Source organism: Sinohyriopsis cumingii, chromosome 12 (assembly GCF_028554795.1).
Source record: "Sinohyriopsis cumingii isolate HCF-2022 chromosome 12, ASM2855479v2, whole genome shotgun sequence".
Taxonomy (NCBI): Eukaryota; Metazoa; Mollusca; class Bivalvia; order Unionida; family Unionidae; genus Sinohyriopsis; species Sinohyriopsis cumingii.
The window spans coordinates 82,459,479-82,482,043 of record NC_142972.1 but is presented as its reverse complement, the minus strand read 5'-3'; the positions used below and the strand labels follow the sequence as shown (position 1 = coordinate 82,482,043).

General features: G+C 34.6%; 1 protein-coding gene across 3 annotated transcripts; it reads right to left on the bottom strand.

The window, feature by feature from the left end:
- Positions 1-267: 267 nt before the first annotated feature.
- On the bottom strand, positions 268-21,601 carry LOC149786839 (F-box only protein 21-like). Of its 3 annotated transcripts, none has more exons than XM_089977364.1 (7): positions 21,506-21,596; positions 15,265-15,391; positions 12,019-12,215; positions 10,533-10,651; positions 9,802-9,846; positions 7,222-7,332; positions 268-6,321 (listed from the first exon to the last, which is right to left on the bottom strand). In XM_089977364.1, the coding sequence occupies exons 2-7, from the start codon at positions 15,378-15,380 to the stop codon at positions 6,223-6,225; spliced, it is 687 nt and encodes a 228-aa protein (XP_089833490.1). In that variant the 5' UTR covers positions 15,381-15,391; positions 21,506-21,596; the 3' UTR covers positions 268-6,222. The 3 variants fall into 3 exon arrangements, with proteins under 3 accessions (XP_089833490.1, XP_089833491.1, XP_089833493.1); XM_089977365.1 differs by lacking the exon at positions 21,506-21,596 and adding an exon at positions 21,292-21,482; XM_089977367.1 differs by lacking the exon at positions 15,265-15,391 and having other exon boundaries at positions 21,506-21,601.
- Between the last annotated feature and the right edge of the window lie 964 nt (positions 21,602-22,565).

Below are 22,565 nucleotides of genomic sequence, written 5' to 3'. Positions count from 1 at the left end.
ATAATTTCTAGTTCATGCAATATTGACATGATACTCAATAGAACAGTGTATATACTTGCATACAGGTTGCATCTGACTAATATGACCCAAATATGCCATCATATAACAGGCTGGAAGGTTTGAGTCTTTGCAGTTTGGTAAGACTAATCAGTAGAACAAACCAGATAGAACCTACATTGGCAGATAGGGGTATATGTTGTTTACAGCTGGTCCTGACATACATGCAAATATATACAGTAATACTATCCCAGAATGGAATGACGTACATTTTAAAACAGAACATGTGTTTATTTCATAAAATGAGTCAGTTTCATGCAAATGTTTTTTTTAAATTCTGTACAGAATAATCAGTCTCTCTTTTTTCATCTCCTCTTTCTTGGAAGTCTTACAAGCATGCACGCACATACAAACCACCACATAATGTTCATGATTACTGTCATTATAACATGTAATACAAATCTTTCTCAATCATGCGGTGTTACATTGGTAACACCACAAACATAACACCACAAGCATTGTAACTAAGTGACGAAAAGCCTTAATTTAATAAACGGTTCATTTGAGGTGAAACTGATGAAGCATATCAATCAAACAGCTCATGACATAAACTATCATTCACCACTAGCCTAAGTGATCAGAGTGTCTGCCTCATATGCGGGAGGTCTCAGGTTTGAACCATGGCTGAGTCATTAAAAAGACTTACAAAAATGGTAATAGTAGATGCCTTGCTTGGTGCTCAGCATTAATAGATTAGTGTTCAGACTGGTCAGCCTGGTGTCAGGATAATGTGACTGGGTGGGACATCATGCTACATGTCTGAAGGATGATGCCCCAGTGCCATACATCACTATAAACTGCCACATTGTAGACATCATAGCGATATGACTGGATTTTTTTAAAAAGTTAGTAAAAAAAGTCCAAATCACAACACATACACAAACTATTATTCAACTTGCTTCATAACTTTCATATTAAATGAATGCTCATATCAGATCTTCTATTATGTGTAATAAATAGACATTTGTAATTCAAAATAAATATATACACATTAAATTGCTTTGTAATTCAGATCAGAAGGAAAAAGGGTCATATTCAAATTCAAATGAAGAAACATGTCATAAATTTAATTAGATACAGATAGCTCCCTTCAGTATATATATATATATATATATATATACACTATTGTAGTACATCATGGATATGAGTGATGCTTCCATAGTGGTTAAATTAAAAAATAAGCATTCAGTCAGGAGTTAGCAAACAATAAATCATATCTATTAACTCATATACACAAGATTTATCTTGTTAATAATTTAGAGAAATATCTTTATTAGTTTTCCACTCAAGAGTTTTTCCATTTCAAAATATGATTTAATTCAGACAAGTAATCTCCCTTGATTAATCAAAGCAGTTTCAACCCAAGTCCACACAAAAAATACTGAACTGGTCATGTAACATAATTTGGAAAGGGCAAGCATGAGTTCTTGCCACTGTGTATTCAAGCATACAATTTTAACAAATTTGGCATCAATGAATTGTCTCAAAAAGATACCAAGTTACTAATAGGTAAACCTTCAAATCGGAGTCAAATCATGTCAATTGTTGATAGTCATTTTGAGGAAAAATCCATTCATCAAGGTCTAATATTAAAACAATGAAACCAAATTAGTCTCAAAAGAGCTCTTCAGAGAAATTAAAATTATCTCAAGACACAGTAATAATGGTACGATTAACTCTGAAATTAGGCCCTAAATAACACTTGGCTGCGGTCAACACTTCAATATGTCAATGCTGCTAGTTACAGGAATTTTACATAATTCTGGTAACATTTCAGAAACCATTTAAAATGTATTAACAACTGAAGCAGATAGGGAACAATATATGCACAAATTTACACAGCAATAAAGTTCTGAATAAATATTTTTTTCTTCAGAAACGATTGTAAAAATTCAAATTACAAGAGTGTTATTTGACTACTAGGTAATGACAATGAGATGACTAGGTTATTCAAGGAACACTTTGTCAAAATGGATATATATATATATATATATATATATATATATATATATATATATATATATATATATAAAATTATGGAACTCTAACAAAACAAGCAAAAAATGAGACAAATAAAAATACCATAACCATCTTATTGTGAAGTGAAAAATACAAATGTAATGCCAGTGATAAAATTAAAAATTGAGTATAACATTATGCAATATAACAAACTATTTTACATTATATTGCTAACATGATTAACAAAGTATATCACTGATTACAAAATCTAACAATATGGTTTTACAATCTTACCAACCTAATGATAAATTACTAAATTTATGAATCCTGCAACAGGCATAGGTATGATTGTCACTAAATCATCTTCTTTAAAAAACAAAACCACCAAAACAATGGTGATGAAACTTCACCTTTGATATCGATATATTTTCATCTTCAATCAACAGTGATCATGTTTCACACCAACAATTTATTCAAACAATCTTATATCAACAGAAACTTCTTTCTCTCAGATGAATGGACAAGACATCATTTAAAGTCCATACATACTGCCTATTTTACAAACTAGAAACAATTAAATTATGCACTTGCCTGTAAGACAAGTCAAATCTTTTTCTCTGTATACCTTCCTTTGGACAACTCTCCACAAAGTGATCCTTTCTGGGGGTAATGATGACACTTCAAGAAAGCATCACTAGTATTAATGAGAGATCATACATACATCTTCACTATCAGCTTGATTAAATCAAAATATTTTTGGTTAGGGACAGTTATGGCCATTGACACCGCAAATATTACATATCTTGTATGTGCTAACATTATATGTAGACAGAAGTCATCCTGTTATTTATTGCACTTTACTCAATAAGATTAACAAGTGTCTCGGCTGGAGATGACTTGTCCTCAGTAAGATTTACAAGTATCAGGGCTGGAAAGGACTTGTCCTCAGTAAGATTTACAAGTATCAGGGCTGGAAAGGACTTGTCCTCAGTAAGATTTACAAGTATCAGGGCTGGAAAGGACTTGTCCTCAGTAAGATTTACAAGTGTCTGGGCTGGAAAGGACTTGTCCTCAGTAAGATTTACAAGTATCAGGGCTGGAAAGGACTTGTCCTCAGTAAGATTTACAAGTATCAGGGCTGGAAAGGACTTGTCCTCAGTAAGATTTACAAGTATCAGGGCTGGAAAGGACTTGTCCTCAGTAAGATTTACAAGTATCAGGGCTGGAAAGGACTTGTCCTCAGTAAGATTTACAAGTATCAGGGCTGGAAAGGACTTGTCCTCAGTAAGATTTACAAGTGTCTGGGCTGGAGAAGATTTGTACTGAGCAAGTATGACAAGTGTCTGGGCTGGAGAGGACTCATCCTCAGTAAGATTTACAAGTGTCTGGGCTGGAGAGGATTTGTCCTCAGTAAGATTTACTAGTGTCTGCACTTGAGAGGATTTGTCCTCAATAAGATTTACAAGTATCAGGGCTGGAAAGACTTGTCCTCAGTAAGATTTACAAGTGTCTGGGCTGGAGAAGATTTGTACTGAGCAAGTATGACAAGTGTCTGGGCTGGAGAGGACTTGTACTGAAAAAGACTGACAAAATTGTCTGGGCTGGAGAGGACTCATCCTCAGTAAGATTTACAAGTGTCTGGGCTGGAGAGGATTTGTCCTCAGTAAGATTTACTAGTGTCTGCATTCGAGAGGATTTGTCCTCAATAAGATTTACAAGCATCTGGGCTGGAGAGGACTTGTCTTCAGTAAAATTTACAAGTGTTTGGGCTGGAGAGGACTTGCACTCAGTAAGATTAACAAGATTCTGGACTGGAGAGAATTTGCACTCAGTAAGATTGACAGGTGTCTAGGCTGGAGAGGACTTGTGCTGGAAAAGATTGACAAGTGTCTGGGCTCAAGAGCACTCATCCTCAGTAAGATTTACAATTGTCTGGGCTGGAGAGGACTTGGAGGCAATCTTTCCATCAACTATAAATCAAAGAAAAGATATAAAAAATGCCTTGCCATAAATGCAATAGTTGTTGCTGTTGTTCTAGGGTTTAATGCCATTTTACAGCACAAGATAGGCTATACATGGCGGCCAGTATAACTGCTGGAGGAAGAACCACCGACCCACGAGAAGCTACTGACAGGCCCACATACCCATGCTAGGCGAGCCTTGGACTCGAACCCACACAGACAGAGGTGAGATGGCAGTGATCCGGAATGGTGAGCGATTTATACCACTCGGCCACTCAGGGGCCCAAACGCAATAGTAAACAAACTGACAATTTATTTCAAGTCCTTTACTTTCAAGTGTTCTTTGATCACTGAGACAAGAAAGTGCATATGGAGTGTATTCAATCAGCCACCAAGTTAGAAAAGAACACAGTAAACATAACTAAACATCATTTAGAACACACATTTAATATTAGATTAATTTGGTGTTCATATGCTTGCTTACAAAGAACTTCATAAAACTAATTTTCTATCTAATTCAAAACTTTAATTTGGGCAATAATGCCATAACTATTAACCAGTACAAGTGAATAACAATTCTTGCACAATACAAACCAGTGAAATGCAATTACTGTTAACAGAATGGCTGGGTAGGGAAAGAGACGCTTGGTATTTTGTAAATGTGCAGATGCACTTGTGCAAATAGATCATGTGATGAAGCAGCTAAACTACTGTTCACTCTGTAATACATTACCTTTGTTGTACAATGAAACCTGCAAATATGAGACAAACAAGCACAAATGTTCTTAATGGGTAGGTGTCCTTTATGTAAGGATTAATAGATATACAGGTAAAGAAATGGATTTCATATATGTGGTGTTCTTTATAAATTGTCCGCTAATGCAGGCTTTTACTGTATATTGCGATTCCTTTCAAATAGGCTGGAAATGATTTGCACAAAGCTCTAGTAAAAATGTGATATGTGTTCAGTACCTACTTTTCAGTTATTGTTTTTGTTATGGGGTTTAATGCCATTTTTCAGCACAAGGTAAACTATACATGGCAGCCAGTATAACTAGTGGAGGACGAACCCTGGAAAACCCCATGAAGAACCAATAACCCATAGGAAGCTACTGGCAAGCAGCTATTTCAGTAACGGGGATCATTTGTTAAAAATTTAACTGCACAGACCTTTAAATGGCTATTATTCAGTTTATCTGAATCCTCATCTATCCATATTTCCTTGGAAAGTCATTATTTATATGCCCTAACAAACACAGAGAGAAACTCAATGATAAATTATGTGGACAATTTTGGATGAGGTCAACCTAAAGGTGTGATCCAGAACAAACCAGACTGAATATTGCATGTTGTGATGTCACAATAAATGCTACACATGTTGAAAAATTTGTACTACCCTATATTGTGATGATTCAACCCAACATGCCCTTTTCTTAACCCCGTTTAGTACCTGGCCAGCACTGATAAAAAAAATTCATCTGGAAGTTTCTTGATGACAGTTAAGGTACAGTGCATTCAGTAGTCAGGACATAACTGATGACAGTTAAGGTACAGTGCATTCAGTAGTCAGGACTGAATTGATGACAGTTAAGGTACAGTGCATTCACTAGTCAGGACTGAATTGATGACAGTTAAGGTACAGTGCATTCAGTAGTCAGGACTGAATAGACTTGTGTTAAACTATATTGGTATTAAATTTTAGAACAACAACAATTAACAGTTAATTTAAGATGAATAAATGCACCTACACGACCACATTGACTTGCACTATATACATAACTTGGTATGCAAGCCATATATTTCAAATGAGATCAAAGTGTTTCCTTTCTTAAACAGGCTCTGCCATACTGTACAGGATCACAGTAAACATGGTGCATGTAGTTACAGTTTAAGATTAAAATATTAATCACACACACACACACACACACACACCATTTTCTCAAAAAGAATAATTTTGTATCACAATGTACTGAGAAAACCTTGACTGGTTCCCTGTATCAAGACTCAGTTTTACAGCCATTTTGATGACATGGGTGGCTATAATTATCAAATTTTCTGTTGGACTGTTTTAAGTTCAGTGATATTTTGTAGGGATACATTTCAGAGAAGAAATAATAAAAACCAGTCTGCAGGAATGGAAAATCTGATTGATATCACAGAGTGTCTGTTTTCAGCTTAAAAAGGTCTTTTCACAAGACAGAGTGAAAGTCTACAAAGGATTACAGCAGCGAATTATCCTCCCTGGTCAGCTATCATGGGGATAAATGGTTTTCAACCATGGCCGAGGAAGATACTGTGCACCATCAAAGCCTTCAAAATAGGTATCCAGTGAAGGATGTAAAATCTGAAAGAAAAAGATTTAATCTCAATCAGTTGTACTGTAATTCTTCAAGATTTCTCTGCATGTGTTACTCTGCAGTAGCTTGAAAGGTGTGTTTAATAAACCTAGGCTAACACAAAATCCTTGTATAGAAAATATACTTAACCTCCAATATTTATTCATACTTATAATGATGATGATGTGAATTTGCTAGAAATGTGCATCTCCCACTCCTGGTGATAAAAATAGATGGAATGCAAGGAAATAGCAGGGTTGTTTAAATCCTGCCTGTAACGCACTGCTCCTTTTTTCCTTTTCATGTATTCAGTGCCCAACTGAAAATGAAATCTTCATATGAATTACAGTGTAGCTTATTTTCATAATTCTGTTGACACTTTTACATGTTAGTCAGGGCCCAGAGTGGCCAAGTGGTCTAAAGCACTCTCCATTAAAGATCACTGCCATCCCACCTCTGTCTGTGTGGGTTCAAGTCTCGGATTTCAGCCAATGTGGGTATGTGAGAATACTTTCATCATATCTAAAACAGATTGGTCTTAACTGGACATGGACAGAAGATGTAGGGTGAGTCTGTGATCTGTACTAAAATAAGGTCAAGGACATAAAAATCATGGAGCCAAAAAGAAAAACAAAAAAACATTCTTTATAAAAACGACTTTTAATTTTCATCCATTAGTGCAAGTGTGGGCAAAATAGCCAATCAAAAACATGTTTGATAAAATTAAGCAGCCAACAAATACGAAAATCTCTCAGAAAGAGATGAGTTTTGAAGCAATCACAAGTAATAAAATAAACATATTACCGACCCCTATTTCTGGTAAAAATGAGAATAATCTCTATGGCAAAATGTGTTAACTTTAGGTTGATAAAACAAAATAATAAAAGTTAGTAAAACTGTTTACTTACTCTAGTATTGGAAATAATTTCTATATTTTCTTCTGGTACATATGTAACTTGTGGTGCAAGTCTATCTCGTGTATCCACCAGAATGGCATAATTCGGCATTGTTCTCCATTGCTGTAAAAAAGACCAAGTATTACATTGGAATACGGGAACAATCCATATTTAAAATGGATGTAACACCTAATTACAAACAAAAAATGCATTCTTAAATATGATAGGGGACATTTTTATCTTATACCCTGAGTTTTATATTGGTATATAAAGGAAAACGTTGTACTTTATGAGCATTTAAATTTTAGAAAAGCAGAAATGAGCCTGGAAAATGCAACTAAATTCTTTTCCCAAGAGCACACTGAGAAGCTAAACCATTTACCCTTAGATCAGTAGTGCACAACCAATCTGGGTTGGCCTGTATGGACATCAAATCTGCAACCCTTGGCTTAGGAATCGGTTGCTCTACCAACTACTGCAGCTACCTGCACCAGATCAGGGTTCTGTGATTTCAATATTTTTCATGGAGTACCAATTTTGATGAATTCTGTGCTTACTACAAGATATGAATTTAAAGAACCAATGATTGATGGTCCATTTTTGAAACTTACAGGACGCTTTTCCCAACCCTCAAATTTAAGTATCAACAAAAATGTAATTCTCTGCAAAACCATAAAATTGATACCCACAAAAACAAATGAATTCATAGTATATTCATAGAGAAAAATGAATGAAGATCATAATAAATTACCAAACAGAGGGTGTACCATGCTCTGATATCTAAAACCAGAATCATTAAAATATGATCATGTTCATGTACTTTCATATCATGTGAAGAAGTGCCATATATACTCATGTATCTAATAATTTATGAAAAAAAGAAAAGCCTAGAAGAAGTGTGTGTGGGGGGGGGGGGTCAGCTTTTCTGCAGGCCAAAGTCTAAACTTGAAAAGTTTTAAGCTTGACAATTTTTAAGTTTCTTGTTGACTACCATAATGTCTGTAAATCTTGGGACATGTTGCAAGATTTGTGTGTAAAACAATACAGCAATTGTGGTGTCCCAACACTGTTCACACAAATAATGACAAGACAAAATTAGCAAGATTGAAACAGATCACACAGCAGTGACCAGCTATTTCAATAACCATGTCAATAAACTCTTATAAATTACTATGACTGTTTTTGTTATTATTTTGCATGTGCATATTTTTCTGATTTCTCTAACATGATTTTAAATGAATGGGAAAAAAACCCTTCATAATTGACAGGCCAGTTCGAGTTTACCTGGGAAACCAGGCAGTACTACAACGGACAGTACTTACACAGTGCAAATTCTACTTAGCATCACTTATATCCTTGTTTATTCCCAAAATTATGAGATGATGATTTTGCTTTATTCATTGTTTCTACCAAATTGCTTTCTTCCCGATTTATATTTCAGCTAGATGTACATAACTGTTTCACTGATCTATGTACTCACAAGTTATTATTTCTCAATTACATAAGCAATCCTACAAATTGAGGTAATCTTTATGAAAAGGTACACACATTTAATTGCACAGGGCAAATAACTAGCATTTATTCACGTAACCTAACTAGCATGTATTCACGTAACTGTTACATACTCATGAAAGAATGATATTCAGGGCTAAAATTCCGAACAATGATTGGCTAAGATTATCATTGACCTAGTTTAGTTTCATGTTTTTGCTGAACAAACTCATAATTTTCCACACATTTCAAGCTGGCTGTTTTGGCGTATCCCTTGTTTAGAATAGGTGGTTTTGTCTTTCCAACGGCAATCCAGGCCAGATAATTGTTAAAAGAGTGGCTTGGGTTAAGAGGTAATTTTGTCAGGCTGCTATATTTTTGCTCTGAAATATTGGCATGATTACTGTAGCTGAATAGATTGAATTTAAGGTTGCATATGTCAAAGCTAACCACATCTTTTTACGTGCTGCAATAATTTTCTGAGTATTATTTCTGAAGTTTATTCATTGTATTTTGGAGACTTTATTTCAGTTTAGTGCAGAGGTGCCTATGATTTGAATCCAAGGGATGTACTTTATTCAGCTCAATTTAAAATCTTCAATGTACATGCAGTGACATCATTATGTAAACATGCTCACTAGCTCAAAGTGAGCATTAGAACCAAACACTATTGTTGTTCGTTGTTGTCGTACATACTGGGATCACATTTTAATGAGCTAACTACTTGCAATTTCAAAGCAAAATAAAAACTTAATTACTGGTGCAATGATACAAAATATCTAAACCCTAGGATGTTATAATTAAACCCTAATGACCTCATGGTAACTACATTACAGTACACATGTAATATAAACATGTTATGAAATGAGTCTATGAGATATGACATCGATGACATTGTATCCCATAATACACAATCTAATTGTACTTACTTGATCTCCAATGATCCATCTCTGACTTTAAAATGGTAAATGAATACAGGAATATTTTTAATGAGGTAAATTGAAACAAAATTGGTTATTAAATCATACAAGTAGATTTATTAAATAAATTTGAATTCTGGGATCTGACAAAAATTTCTGAGACCAAAAATGTTTGACTTACTGGTTTGTCAGCAGGGTGGTTGTGCTTCAACCAAAATTCGGGTGCCTGTAAAAATGTTAGTTAAAACTTTAACTCATAAAAACACTGTCAAAAAAAATACATTATGCTGCTGCAAACTACTATGTGCCTGTTTCGTTGTTTATTGCATCTTTGTGTCAGATCAAATGTTATGCCTTTATCTTGATAGTTCTGCGAGCATAGTTCAGAGAAGCGAAAAATGACACTTGAGAGGCATGACTTTATGATTATAATGTAAAGCATGCAATTATTTTAGACAGCTGAAACATCTCCACTGCCAGTTTTTCAGTTTGTTTTATGATTTATAACAAAGTAGAGAGTAATAATAAAGCCTTAAGTTTACTTTCTGCCCTGTATATGTACACGGGAAGGTGTGTCATAACTTGGATGCATAAGTAAATTAAATGTTATGCAATTTGCATTATTTAAATACATGCAGAGCAATACGGGATGTATTGTAGATTTATTCACCAAGGTATTTCAAATATCAAATAATTCACTGTAAATGAAAAATGTCAAAAAATTGTCAAACATATCATGGTTCCTCACTATGACTACCAAAAACATACTTGTAATATTCATAAATATTAAATTAAGTCATTAGAAGTGTGCAGTAACACAGGTGATGTACATAATATCCATTCCTTCTCTCTTTCATGATAATGTTTACTTCATGTATTGGAGATGACTTCTGTCTATATGGATAAACTGACCTTAGCATGTGTATCCCAGCCAATGATGACCCCTCTGTAGCCCCACAACTTGTGTTTGATCACCTGACCTACACGGTACTTGACATCAGGTGGGCGGGGAGTTCTAGGATCTGTAGATTCTAAAAGGGAGACAACTTTAGTTAGTTAAATTGAGAATATCTCTTAGTCTTCCACATTTCTGGTGTCCGAGTTTGTATGCAAAACTCTCCAGCTATGAAATAACATAATAACTCTAAACACACCTAAACAAAACACAAATGAAACCATCCATCCATCCATTCACCTATCAATATATCTTTATATCTTTGCGGTAAACCAAGTGAGGGTTGTACAAGTGTAATTCATTATTATTATTATTATTATCATTATTATAGAACAGCTGTATATATGGTCTATGTATGTGGAAGCTTCTTACCATTATTTCTCATCCTTTCACTGAGAGATTAACTGAAAACGTTTGAAAAGTAAATTACTGGTCACCTGATGGCTATCATAGTTATAGATGTATTATGTGGCCCACAAAATGATTGGCATCACAAGGTGTCATGAAATAACAAGGGTGGTGCAACTCTTGAGCCATCGAAAATGCCCTCATGCAGCCCTCAGGGTTGTTTGAGTTTTGAGACCCTTGTTCTAGGAGGAATTACTTAAAAAGTGGGAGACACATTTTATCTAAGCTGCATGCATTGAGAACAAAACTTGACTTTGTAAATCAGAGCACACATGCTTCCTAAAGTCATCAATAATGAGATTATGGTTCATTAAAACTTTGTATATTGTTTACAGTTTGCACAGTGTATCCTAGGATATAATCTAGAGCACAATTCTCACTAATTTATATTAAAAGAATGTGCAAACCCCCCACAAACTTTAGTGCCTGAATTTTTGTGCATCACATTTTCAGACCTGCCATCACATTATGCACTAGTCTAGCAGCTGATGTTCGATTCTACTAATGGAGGATAATGTAGACCCAGATATGAAGCACCTAATATGATGACTGATTCACATGATACCATTGTAAGTATGGTACACAAAATACTCAAACCTGTCTTAAGCAACTACCTACTTGAAGTGAGAAAAAGAAACAATGGATCTGAAGACAGGTAGCTGCTTAATATAAGTTAGCTTCTGCCGAAGTTTATGTGTGTGCGTGTGTGTGATTTGGATATTTAACGTAGTCTGAAGAATAAAAATCAGTCATATCGCTATGATGTCTGCAGTGTGGCAGTTTATAGTGATGTCACCAAGCCAAAGAGTCCTAACACTAAGCTCTTAGTGCCAAGCCAGGCAGCTGTTAGTACCATAAGTTTCTGTTATGACTCGACGGGGGTTCAAACCCACGACCTCCTGCCGCTCTAAAAAAAAGACCACCGGAGAGGTCTCTGCAAAAGTTTTATTTATGGGACTCTGAAGCACAGGCTGTTTAAGACAGGTAACTGATCAATGCAGGCTGGAATATGTCAAGAATATTTCATATACTTACCTCCAAAGTATCCTTTTGGATCATTATATTTGATGACCTCGATTGCCGGTGACTCTCCATTCTCATCTTCGGTACCATCAGAGGTATGGTCAGGGGGGTTAGTATACTTGAAAGTCTGCAGAATATTAGTACACCATTTCTTCCAGGATTTCCAGGATAAATAGTTGTTCTTGAACCCCAATGCGCTGCTTAATAAGCTTGAAATAGACCAGGATGATTTATTTATTACACAAATTCTAAAATAAGCTCCATTTACAATTCTTTCTTTTTGTTTTATCTGCACCTTTATGTTGAAGAAGTACATTTTGATTGCACAACATACAACTAAATGTGGATAACCTCAGTAATACATGTAAATTACATAAGTTCCTTGCCAGGCAAAATGAATTTCAAGGAATACAAGATAAAACCATTTCTTCCTTGTAACTGTCTACTGTTGAAACTAGCTTTAACATTCTTCAGCAATAACAGAATTTATTAAATTAGCCAGTGTGGTCCACATATTGGATGTCAGCATGGCACCATGTCTGTCTAGGGCAAAGTGGACTTCATTAGACATCACTGAAAAATCCATGTCATAAAGATCATCTATTTTAGCAGTGACAACAGAACTATTAAGGCAGTCATTGTGGTATCCATAATGGACTGGCACCATTTTCATTTAGGATGAACTATGAATCATAAAAAATATACTACTAAAAAACCCATGTTGATCAATGCATTTAGAGAGGAGTAGAGATAATATTTTCATGTTATGACTTTCCATTCAGAAGTAGCAATAACAAGATTGTCAAGATGGCGGCTGTGGCAGCAATACTAAAAGTCAGACTGGTACCATTTTCATTGAAGATCAATTTGGCATTATAAGAAGTCTCTTCAAGTGAAACCCGACTTCAATATGACATTTTGATCATGTAGAGTTGCAATAACAATGTATTTCAGATGGCTGTCATACTGGATGTTCGATTGGCATTATATTTATTTAGGACAAATTAGACCATGGCATTATATTTATTTAGGACAAATTAGACCATGGCATTATATTTATTTAGGACAAATTAGACAATGAGATGAAAATGAGTCAGTGTTTTAAAAAAAAATCTAACAGCTGGACACGTGGGGCCCTTTCTTTAACTTTGTGTATAATGTGTGTCACTATAAATAGGGAACAGATTCCATGGGTTACCTATAATCAGTACACCATGTATTGAAAGTGTGCCAATTATCTGATTAATAAAAAATATGTATCTAAATTATTGTATGGAAGCATATTAATGAAATGCAACAAAAATGCTCAAGCAACAAATACTAATGTCAAAAAATTTCCTTTAAAGTTAACAATTAGGGTTCAAAATGTCAATTTCTAGGTTTACAATATAACTGCCTATCAAAAAGGTCTGACTTCTTGTTTTCAGAACCTTTGCTAGTGTACCACAGTTATGTCTAATTCACTTACCTGTTATTATTTTTCTCATATCTATTTGCAATAGCTATGCAAAATGAGTCTGGATATGATGTCTGTGGTACAGAAGATTGCATTTCATCCAGCCGCTACAGCATTTTTGGGAAATCATAATTTCAAATAGTGTCCCCTGTCTCTGTTTATGTTCTTAAACATCCCCATTTCATAATTCACACTCACGCAAACACACACATGGACACACATCAGTTGTTTTATTCATGTTTTATTTGTTAAAATCAAACTAAGTTCAAAGCCACTAATCCTTAAAGCATTTTAAAATAAAAAATACTGAAGCTCTCTTTATTTCTCATCTGTTTGAAACTGATCCATTTGGTGGATGTCATAAAAAATTAATTTTGAAAAATAAATCATAGTGCAATACTTTTTGCATTAAAACTTAAACTCTGATAACATTTTGCTGTAAATTAAGTAGAAAATGGCAATATCTACGAACATAATGGATGAATGCAACGAGATATATTGGTGTCAAATCCAGCTACAAACAATACTGACCATGATATGCTATCCCACAATGGAATGGCAGATCAGGGTCTATATTTTGGGTTCTAGTGATTAGCCCCAGCAAACTGCAAAGACCCCAATCAGCTTAAGCATTGTGATGGCAGATCAGGGTCTATATTTTGGGTTCTAGTGATTAGCCCCAGCAAACTGCAAAGACCCCAATCAGCTTAAGCATTGTGATGGCAGATCAGGGTCTGTGCAGTCTGCACTTCTGCTTGACTTATAAGCATGTACTGGTGGTACCTATAAATAACTTAGTAGTCCCACATGTCACTTGTAGGTGAAATATAGATTATGCATGGATATGTATTATCCACTTACATTTTACTTATATCTGTATAATTATGCAGAAATTTCACTTATTTTATTAAATATGCAAATTATAAGTAATTTATAGGGGGCATATAGGTATCTTATAAATCAAGCATAAATCACCAGGGGTTTTGACCCCCTAGTCTCAATACATGTTCTTTAACTAATACCGAGCAGGTCTTTTAGTGCACACACAATTCAATTGATGAGGGATGCAATGAATTTTCAAAACCCTAATTACATTTTCTTTCTTTGTGTATCAGGGATATTTCATAAGATTGAACCATACAAATGTGAAACATGCACATGAGCACATTGCACTTAGTTTAATACTGACTGTCTGAGAAGATGTGAAAGGCAGGTACCTAAAACTCAGCATCAATGTGTTCAAATTACTTGCCAAGTTTTTTAAGAGTCCTCAGGGGCCAATCTATCCTAAGTAACAGCATTTAAAAATCTAAGAATATTTCTAATTTTTGCAACATTCTTCTGAAAATTCTGTTCCAAATGGTCAACTTTCACAAAATGACGGGCCTATACTCATTCCAAATCACTCAGGAAAAGGTCTTCATAGGCAGGTTTTCCCAGAGCCAGAAACCATATTTCCTTAACTTATACTGCTCTTCAAAGACTCCACCCAGACTCATTCAGATATCTTGGGGAATTCATGAAACATTTATAGCTATATTTCCAACTGGAAGAACCCACCTTTAAACCCCTAGTATTTAATTGAGTTCAGTGGATTCCTTAATCAATCAACCTGACACAAGTCTTACATAATCTTTCACACCGTCAGCACAGAAACAATTTTGAACAACAAGAATAATAATTTTTTCATCAACTAAGAACAGGTAAATTAAAAATTATCATAAAAAAATGAAGCAAAAATAAATTTTATATGAAACTGAAATACAACAATCTACAGCAAGAAATTAAATAATTATTCATACTTTCTAATGGCATAGCTCCTCTGTGCCTCAGTTGAGATAGCAATCCTTGTGACAAGGTATTGAACAGGAACTGCCAATAGCAAGAGACCCAAGTGCAGCATTGCTCGTCTGTCCATTTTACATGCACCTAAAATTAGATTCAGTGCAATGCATGAGTCCTCAAACAATGTTTAAAAATGACTAATTAATTTCTGGTCAATTTCAACTTTTGACCGCTCCAATTATCCAAAGAAAGAAAATATAACATCATAATTCTGTCTTGTACATGATTAATATAAATACCAGTACAAATGTTACCAAGTTTAGAAAATTTAATCTAGCTGCTAAGGAGACATTTTATTAGCAGACAAATGGATCAGCAGCTGCTTTTCTTTTAGCAGAGATAAATAACTTTGTTATCCTAATTTACCCGATACAAAATTCTGTACAAGTCAAAGTCTCTATTGCAAAGTCTTGGCCGAATCCAAATTGCCTTGGAAATTGTTACAGCAAAGGTAGGTCACTGTTCCCTTTTTTGCCTGTGATGAGTAGTATGATAAGTTTCATGACTGTGATGAGTAGTATGATAAGTTTCATGACTGTGATGAGTAGTATGATAAGTTTCATGTCTGTGATGAGTAGTATGATAAGTTTCATGTCTGTGATGAGTAGTATGATAAGTTCCATGACTGTGATGAGTAGTATGATAAGTTCCATGACTGTGATGAGTAGTATGATAAGTTTCATGACTGTGATGAGTAGTATGATAAGTTTCATGACTGTACACACAACTGTTTAAGAGAACTGTACTTAGGGTATTTTACAATAATGTCACGGTTAGCAAATTAACAGAAATAAAATAAATTGTAGCTTTCAATATATGTGAAACATAATATTCATAAATAAACCATCATTAAAATGACTACTGGTGCTACCATTCACCATGTCTCAGTCTGCCCTGTCACAACAACTTGAATGATTTCTCACATCTGTCTGAAGTAAGAACGCTATTTCAGTGGACATACCCATGTTATCAGATGTCAGCAACGTGCAGCAAAACATTCAATTACATAACATAATGTGGCTTGATAATTAGTAACAGTCATAAGAACAACAAACCGCATGGACCCTGATCTACCCATGCATTACATAATGGTTGATCTTGCTCTGCAGTCTGTGGTTAGGTGAATTTACAATTGTTCCTCAGTCACTATATAGTCTCAGTATAACACTGTCCAATATATCACTGTGCCACACATAACACTTTCCCACTGTCTAGCAATGGGGCATCATGCTGTAGACTATTTTAATATTATGTCCCACTCAGTCACATTATCTTCACACCAGGCTGACCAGTCCTAACACTAACCTCTTAATGCTGAGCACCTAGCGAGGCAGCTGCTAGTACCATTATTATAAGTCTCTGGTATGACTTGACCAGGATTCGAATCTGCAGCCCCCACATCTGAGGTGGACACTCTAACCACTTAAGGACTGAGGGGCAGTACTTGTCCAAAATGAAACTGGTGCCAAGCTTGACTCCAATATGTGTACCACAGCAGCTAATTTGAAAACCTTGTTATCACTGAAGAATATTCGAGATGGTTTCAACTTTTCTTAAAATGAAAGAAATGGTATTATTTTGATTTCTTGGAAATTCTTTTCATGTAGTGGACCATCCATCCATTCGAGGGACTAATATTTTCTAATTTAAAATTTTCCTAGGAGTTGGATTTGGGTCAAATATCTTTAAAAACATCAAATTTAGTCATCATAGTGGCATATTATGACACATGTCAAATACATGATTAAAGGATCATAAATACAATTGAAATATTCAACATTAAATTGTAACCAGGTAACTCTTAAATTTCTGTAATTCCATTTTAATGAAAACTACTAAAGCACAAGTACAATGAAAAGTATAGAGGTACATGTATGTATCACCAGAACAAAAACATAGTGGTAAACTCAAAATACTTCACACCTCTGATAAATATACTATGATCTAAACAGAAATGTTTTATATCAGGTTAAGCATGCATTAACGTCATAAAATGTTTTCAAAAACATTATCATCATAAAAAAATTGATTTTAAAGAGATATAATAATATATTGACGTAGTATTCATTATTTGCATAAGTTATAAAATGATCGAATATCCAAACTTGTTATTTATGTTAAATCACCCTTTCCACAGAAACAAGATCAATTCAAAAAGTGTTTGTACAATTCACACCATTATGACCACCACTTTTCATATGTCCAGCTTTAATAAAGGATTTAAACAACTTTAAGGATATGCATATTCCTTGGCTTCTTTTAAAATACTGGGATAACTGTAACCTGCAAGACCACAGGAAAAAAACAAAGTCCTGCTGCAATGCAGGATCATTTTTTGCATGTACATTCCAGCATAAAATTTCATTTCTCCATGCACTGTGGTGTGCATGGAGAGGATTATGGAAAAGCCCTGCTGTGTGGGCAACTTGCAAGCTCACAGGGTCATAAACAAATTCAGAATTTTATATGCAAATCTTAGTCGTAAAAATGTTCAGATTTATATTTATTTCAATAAAGATATGTGCACTCTTGTTTGTCTGTCTGTATGAATGTGTGTGTGTGTTTTGAATTTTTAACGCAGCTTTAGCAAATTTTCAGTCATATCACATCAAAAATCTGCAGGGTGACAGTTTATGGTGATGTCTATCACTAGGGCATCATGCCACTGACATATATCATGATGTCCCACCCAGTCACATTATCCTGACACCAGGCTGACCAGTCCTAGCACTAACCTCTTAATGCTGAGCACCATGTGAGGCCGCTGTTAGTACCATTTTTGTAAGTCTCTGATATGACTTGGCCAGGGTTCAAACCTGAGACCTCCCATATCCAAGGTGGATGCTCTAACTACTAGGCCATTGGAGTGGTCTAATTATCTTTGAGAAATAATGAATTAACTATATATGACAGAGAAAGAAAGCAGGCTGTAAGGAAGGCATGTCATTGGATGCATACTGCCCATAGGTCGTGGGTTGCACATCCTGTTGTAAGCAGTCACTGAAAATGACAATGGATGATACTAAGTTTACAGCAAAAATGTCAATGTTCATTATAATTTTAAGTTAACAACTGGAAAGAAGGGTAAAATTAAACTGCAAGAATAGCACAGTCATAGGAAACAATAGGAAAAATTAACTTTATTTACAACAAAGAGAGAAAGACAGAGACAATGCACCAAGTGCAAGACCACAGAAATTTTGGATAATGCCACATAAAATAATTGGGGGGGGGGGGCGCATGGAAGGGGGCTTGCAGGTTACAGTTATCCCAGTATTTTAAAAGAAGCCAAGGAATATGCATATCCTTAAAGTTGTTTAAATCCTTTATAAAAAAAAAATACACTTGATTGTAAATACCTATTTATGAAACATGAACAAATTAAAATTATAATGTCATGGGTGATATAGCAGCCTTGATACCTAAACATCTTTCCTACAAATAAGTAAACCTATGATTTAACACAAAAGAAAGAAAGATATGTTTTTTGGAATATATGTATGTGCATTTTGTTCTCCTAGTCCTGAACATCATACATGTTATATATATGCAAGTAAGCAAGCTATTATAAATGATGGTACAAGTTGTTTCTTCTTTGTTGAAAAGAACAAACAAATGTCAATGAATAGTATCAGATTGTAACATGGTCTTCAGAAAGAGAAAGAGATTAGTCTTTAAATCCTCACTGGAAGATTACCCACTTTATTATTAATTTTAACACCAAAATTAATTTTCTGCAATTATCAAACTTCAGCTGTTAATTTATGGGCTAGAACTGGGGTGGTAAGATCACAATGCTCCAAGTCTGATGACTTCATGTAATAAAAGTAATTAGTCACATTAGCTTTCTTGCTTGTTTATTTAAGATCAACCTTTAGCTATTGCACAGTTATTGGCCACAGCTGACCAGAATATGAAAATGGGCAGAAATGACGCTTCCTTCAAGAATTTCACACATAATGGAAGCAGAAGATCTGTCAATATTTAATGAAAACAAGGCTTATAAATGCCATGTTAAACCTCATGATTTTTGGTCTCAATCCCCCAATTTGTTTATTTAATCTCCATACATAGCTTTTGAAAAGTTGACAGATATATTGGTGTTATAAGTTAGGTAAGTCACTCAGTGTTTTTTGGAAAAGCAGATATTATTATTTGGCAACAAGAGGTATGGTATGTTTGGTGATGGCAATAAAAACAGAATGGAAAGTTCAATGTAGGAAAACTGCACAAATTCCTTTCCTGGGTAAAGTTCTATCGCCAATCTGGACTGACTACAAGAAGCAAAATAGATGAACAGCTTTTATTTTGTTGTTGTTGTTGTAGGGTTTAATGCCATTTTTCAGCACACGATAGGCTATACCGGGCAGCCAGTATTAATGGTGGAGGAAGAACCCGAGAAAACCCTGGAAAGAAGCACCGACCCATGAGAAGCTACTGGCAAGCTTTCTCACAAACCCACATTGGCCGATTCCGAGATTCGAACCCACACAGACAGAGGTGTGATGGCAGTGATCCGTAATGGAGAGTGCTTTAGACTACTTGGACACCCTGAACTGTGCAGTGAGCTTTAAAAACAAAAAGGAGATACACACAGGCTTGTGATGATGATAAGAGTTAAATACTTTAACTTCTGAAATGAATTACTTTCCAAAGTTAATGTATTTAACTCATATTTTGTAATCAAAATTAATGCTTGCCATTTCTATTCAATGAAATTACACTCCGATGCTGTATTACTGCAGGCTCTATATTATTGCAGAAAACAGAATTTTCAGATTAATTTTGGACACGTGCCATCTACAGATGTAGACCTGAAGCCAGTAAGGATATAAATAACTTATAGCACAATTTCCTCTAAAATGTCAACATTTTAAATAAGTTTACATTGAAAAACAATAAACATCACTTTTTTGTAAAGTGCATGCAATTCCATTGACCATCATAATACAAAATTCCCCTTGAACTTGCATTGGCATTGATTACTGTCTAATGTTTGATGATTATAGGTCATATACCAATGGTGACGTACATGTCCGTACATGGTTAATTTTGGAAATTCATTCTATGGTAGATAATATTGGACCAAAATTGACAAAACAGTGCTTATGATCATATTCATCGTACATAAATAACAGTTAAACATTCTTGAAATCAGTAACATTTCAATAATAATAATAATTTTTATATATATTTCTTTGCCCTGATTGCATTTAAAATTCACATAAAGTTAAATACTATTTCAATGTTGTTATGCATGGATTTAAACTTCAATTACATTTGTGTGTTCAAATTAATTATTGGGTCCTTTTGTTTTTTTTTCTCTGAAATATTCTGCCACTGCAAGTGTGGACATTCCTTTTACTAGGTAAGTTGCACTGTAAGTGTATTATAATACGTGCATGTTATCATACCTAAGTAAGGAAAATACCGCGATAATTAGAGTTGTTCTCCCATAGTATGTTAATCTGGGTCAGCCACTAGACCAACAAGTAGGTCTCCGCTGTAAGAAAAGAAAATGGACACCTACATGTTGGTCTAGGTCAGCCACCAAATGCTGTTTTATTTACATTTACGTGGTTTGATTGACAAAGATATTTGTATAGGAATAGAAAGTGGGAAAGTCAAAGAGACTTCACAAATTATAAGTATGCAGCAATAGCAAAACGATTTTAATATGTATGATAACATACCGCGATAATACATCGTTCCAGGCTAGTTAGTCAATTTAAATTCTATCAGAAATAAATCAATGAATGAGAAGAACATGTACACTCTGTTCTACAACTTACATCACACACATAACACTTTTTTTTCTCCCATGATTACTATGAACAAAGTAGGATGGCTATCTATGTTTGCCTGATGTAATTGTTTCTTTTCTCTAAATGTACTTTAGAAGCCTAATAACCGAACATAAACGAATGACCAATTTTTTTTTATTCTAGAAATTTTTTGTATCCGAGTTTATGTTTATTTGTTACATGTTTCTTGCTCGTGACGTCTGATCTTTGAAAATAAACTATCCTAAGACACGTATGACACTCCACTGGACCTGTACCATATAAAAGCAGGAACCGTACATAAATCAAAGTTTCTTGCTGCACGATCGTCATTCTCACGTCATTTTTTTTTTTTTTTTTACATTACATACAATGCAAAAATGAGTTTACATGGCAAATGTCCAAACATGTTTACCTTAAAGAAGAATTAGGTGCATCCGTCATTCAGTAATATGCAGCAGTGACATCGCACTCAAATGTTTATCAACTAATCATCAAAAGCCACGAATCATTTGTGTATATTGTATCTTACTTTATTCACTCTAAGCTTCGTTCCGAATGGTGTTTATTCCGGATCAATTTGTGAACGAAGTGAGCGCAGTTTGTTGAATTATTTCAAGTTGATAGATATATTTCTTTTGCCATGGATTCCTTACATTTGATGAATTTTCATATGTTTGCTATGATAATTTTCCTGTATTAATTTTGCTTCTTTGGATTTTTTCTTGATAAATATTAATGCATTTTGTGCTTTGCTTTAAATATCATTCTTTCTTTTCCTTTCTTCTTTCATAGACTGGCTTTTGGAGATAGTTATTCCTAAATGCTTTTACCAAGTTTGATAACAAATGAGCCCGTCACTCTGCAAAAGAATCCTTCCTTGTGATTTATATATTGGATAGTCTTATAAATAATGACATTAATTTAAAATCCTAACTGTATTAACAGTCCTGCCTATCCACAATGTTATTTTCCACATATTTCGTGAGTCTTATGACCAGAAATTTGTAAAAGAAAAATATGAAAGCATGATATTGTAAACTGCTCAAACCAGATCTATCAGGGACCGAGGACATGCCGTATACAGTTTTCTAAAATCTGGGGATGATCCGCCATATTGGAAAATAGGAAAACCACAAAATGCGGATAGTTCTTGATGGTGTCACTATACTCGATCTTGAGTGAGTTCGAACATACAAACTCGATGGTTAAAATGTCCAGTATGTGGTTGGAAGAAACCAAATATACAAGGGACAATCGAATCGAATTACGATAAGGAGGTTAACAATTAATGAACAGGACTTCAAGTTACACATTGGATCCGAATTAAACTGATAATTGACGAGTGGACAGAACATAATTAATTTTTAATTTAATTCTTTCCGCCAAATGAAGTGAAACCAAACTTGACAGTTCTGCAACTTACGGTCCCTTATTGCCTTATTCTAAAATGCAGAAAAGTGAATATACGAGCA

What these genes read in the sequence shown, in the direction of transcription:
- LOC149786839 (XM_089977364.1), bottom strand. Translation starts at nt 15,380, where the DNA reads ATGGACAGACGAGCAATGCTGCACTTGGGTCTCTTGCTATTGGCAGTT. An exon ending in GCTGGGATACACATGCTAAG is followed by an intron (nt 9,847 to 10,532) that starts GTCAGTTTATCC and finishes ACATTTTTACAG; the next exon opens with GCACCCGAATTTTGGTTGAA. An exon ending in AAATTATTTCCAATACTAGA is followed by an intron (nt 6,322 to 7,221) that starts GTAAGTAAACAG and finishes TTTTTCTTTCAG; the next exon opens with ATTTTACATCCTTCACTGGA.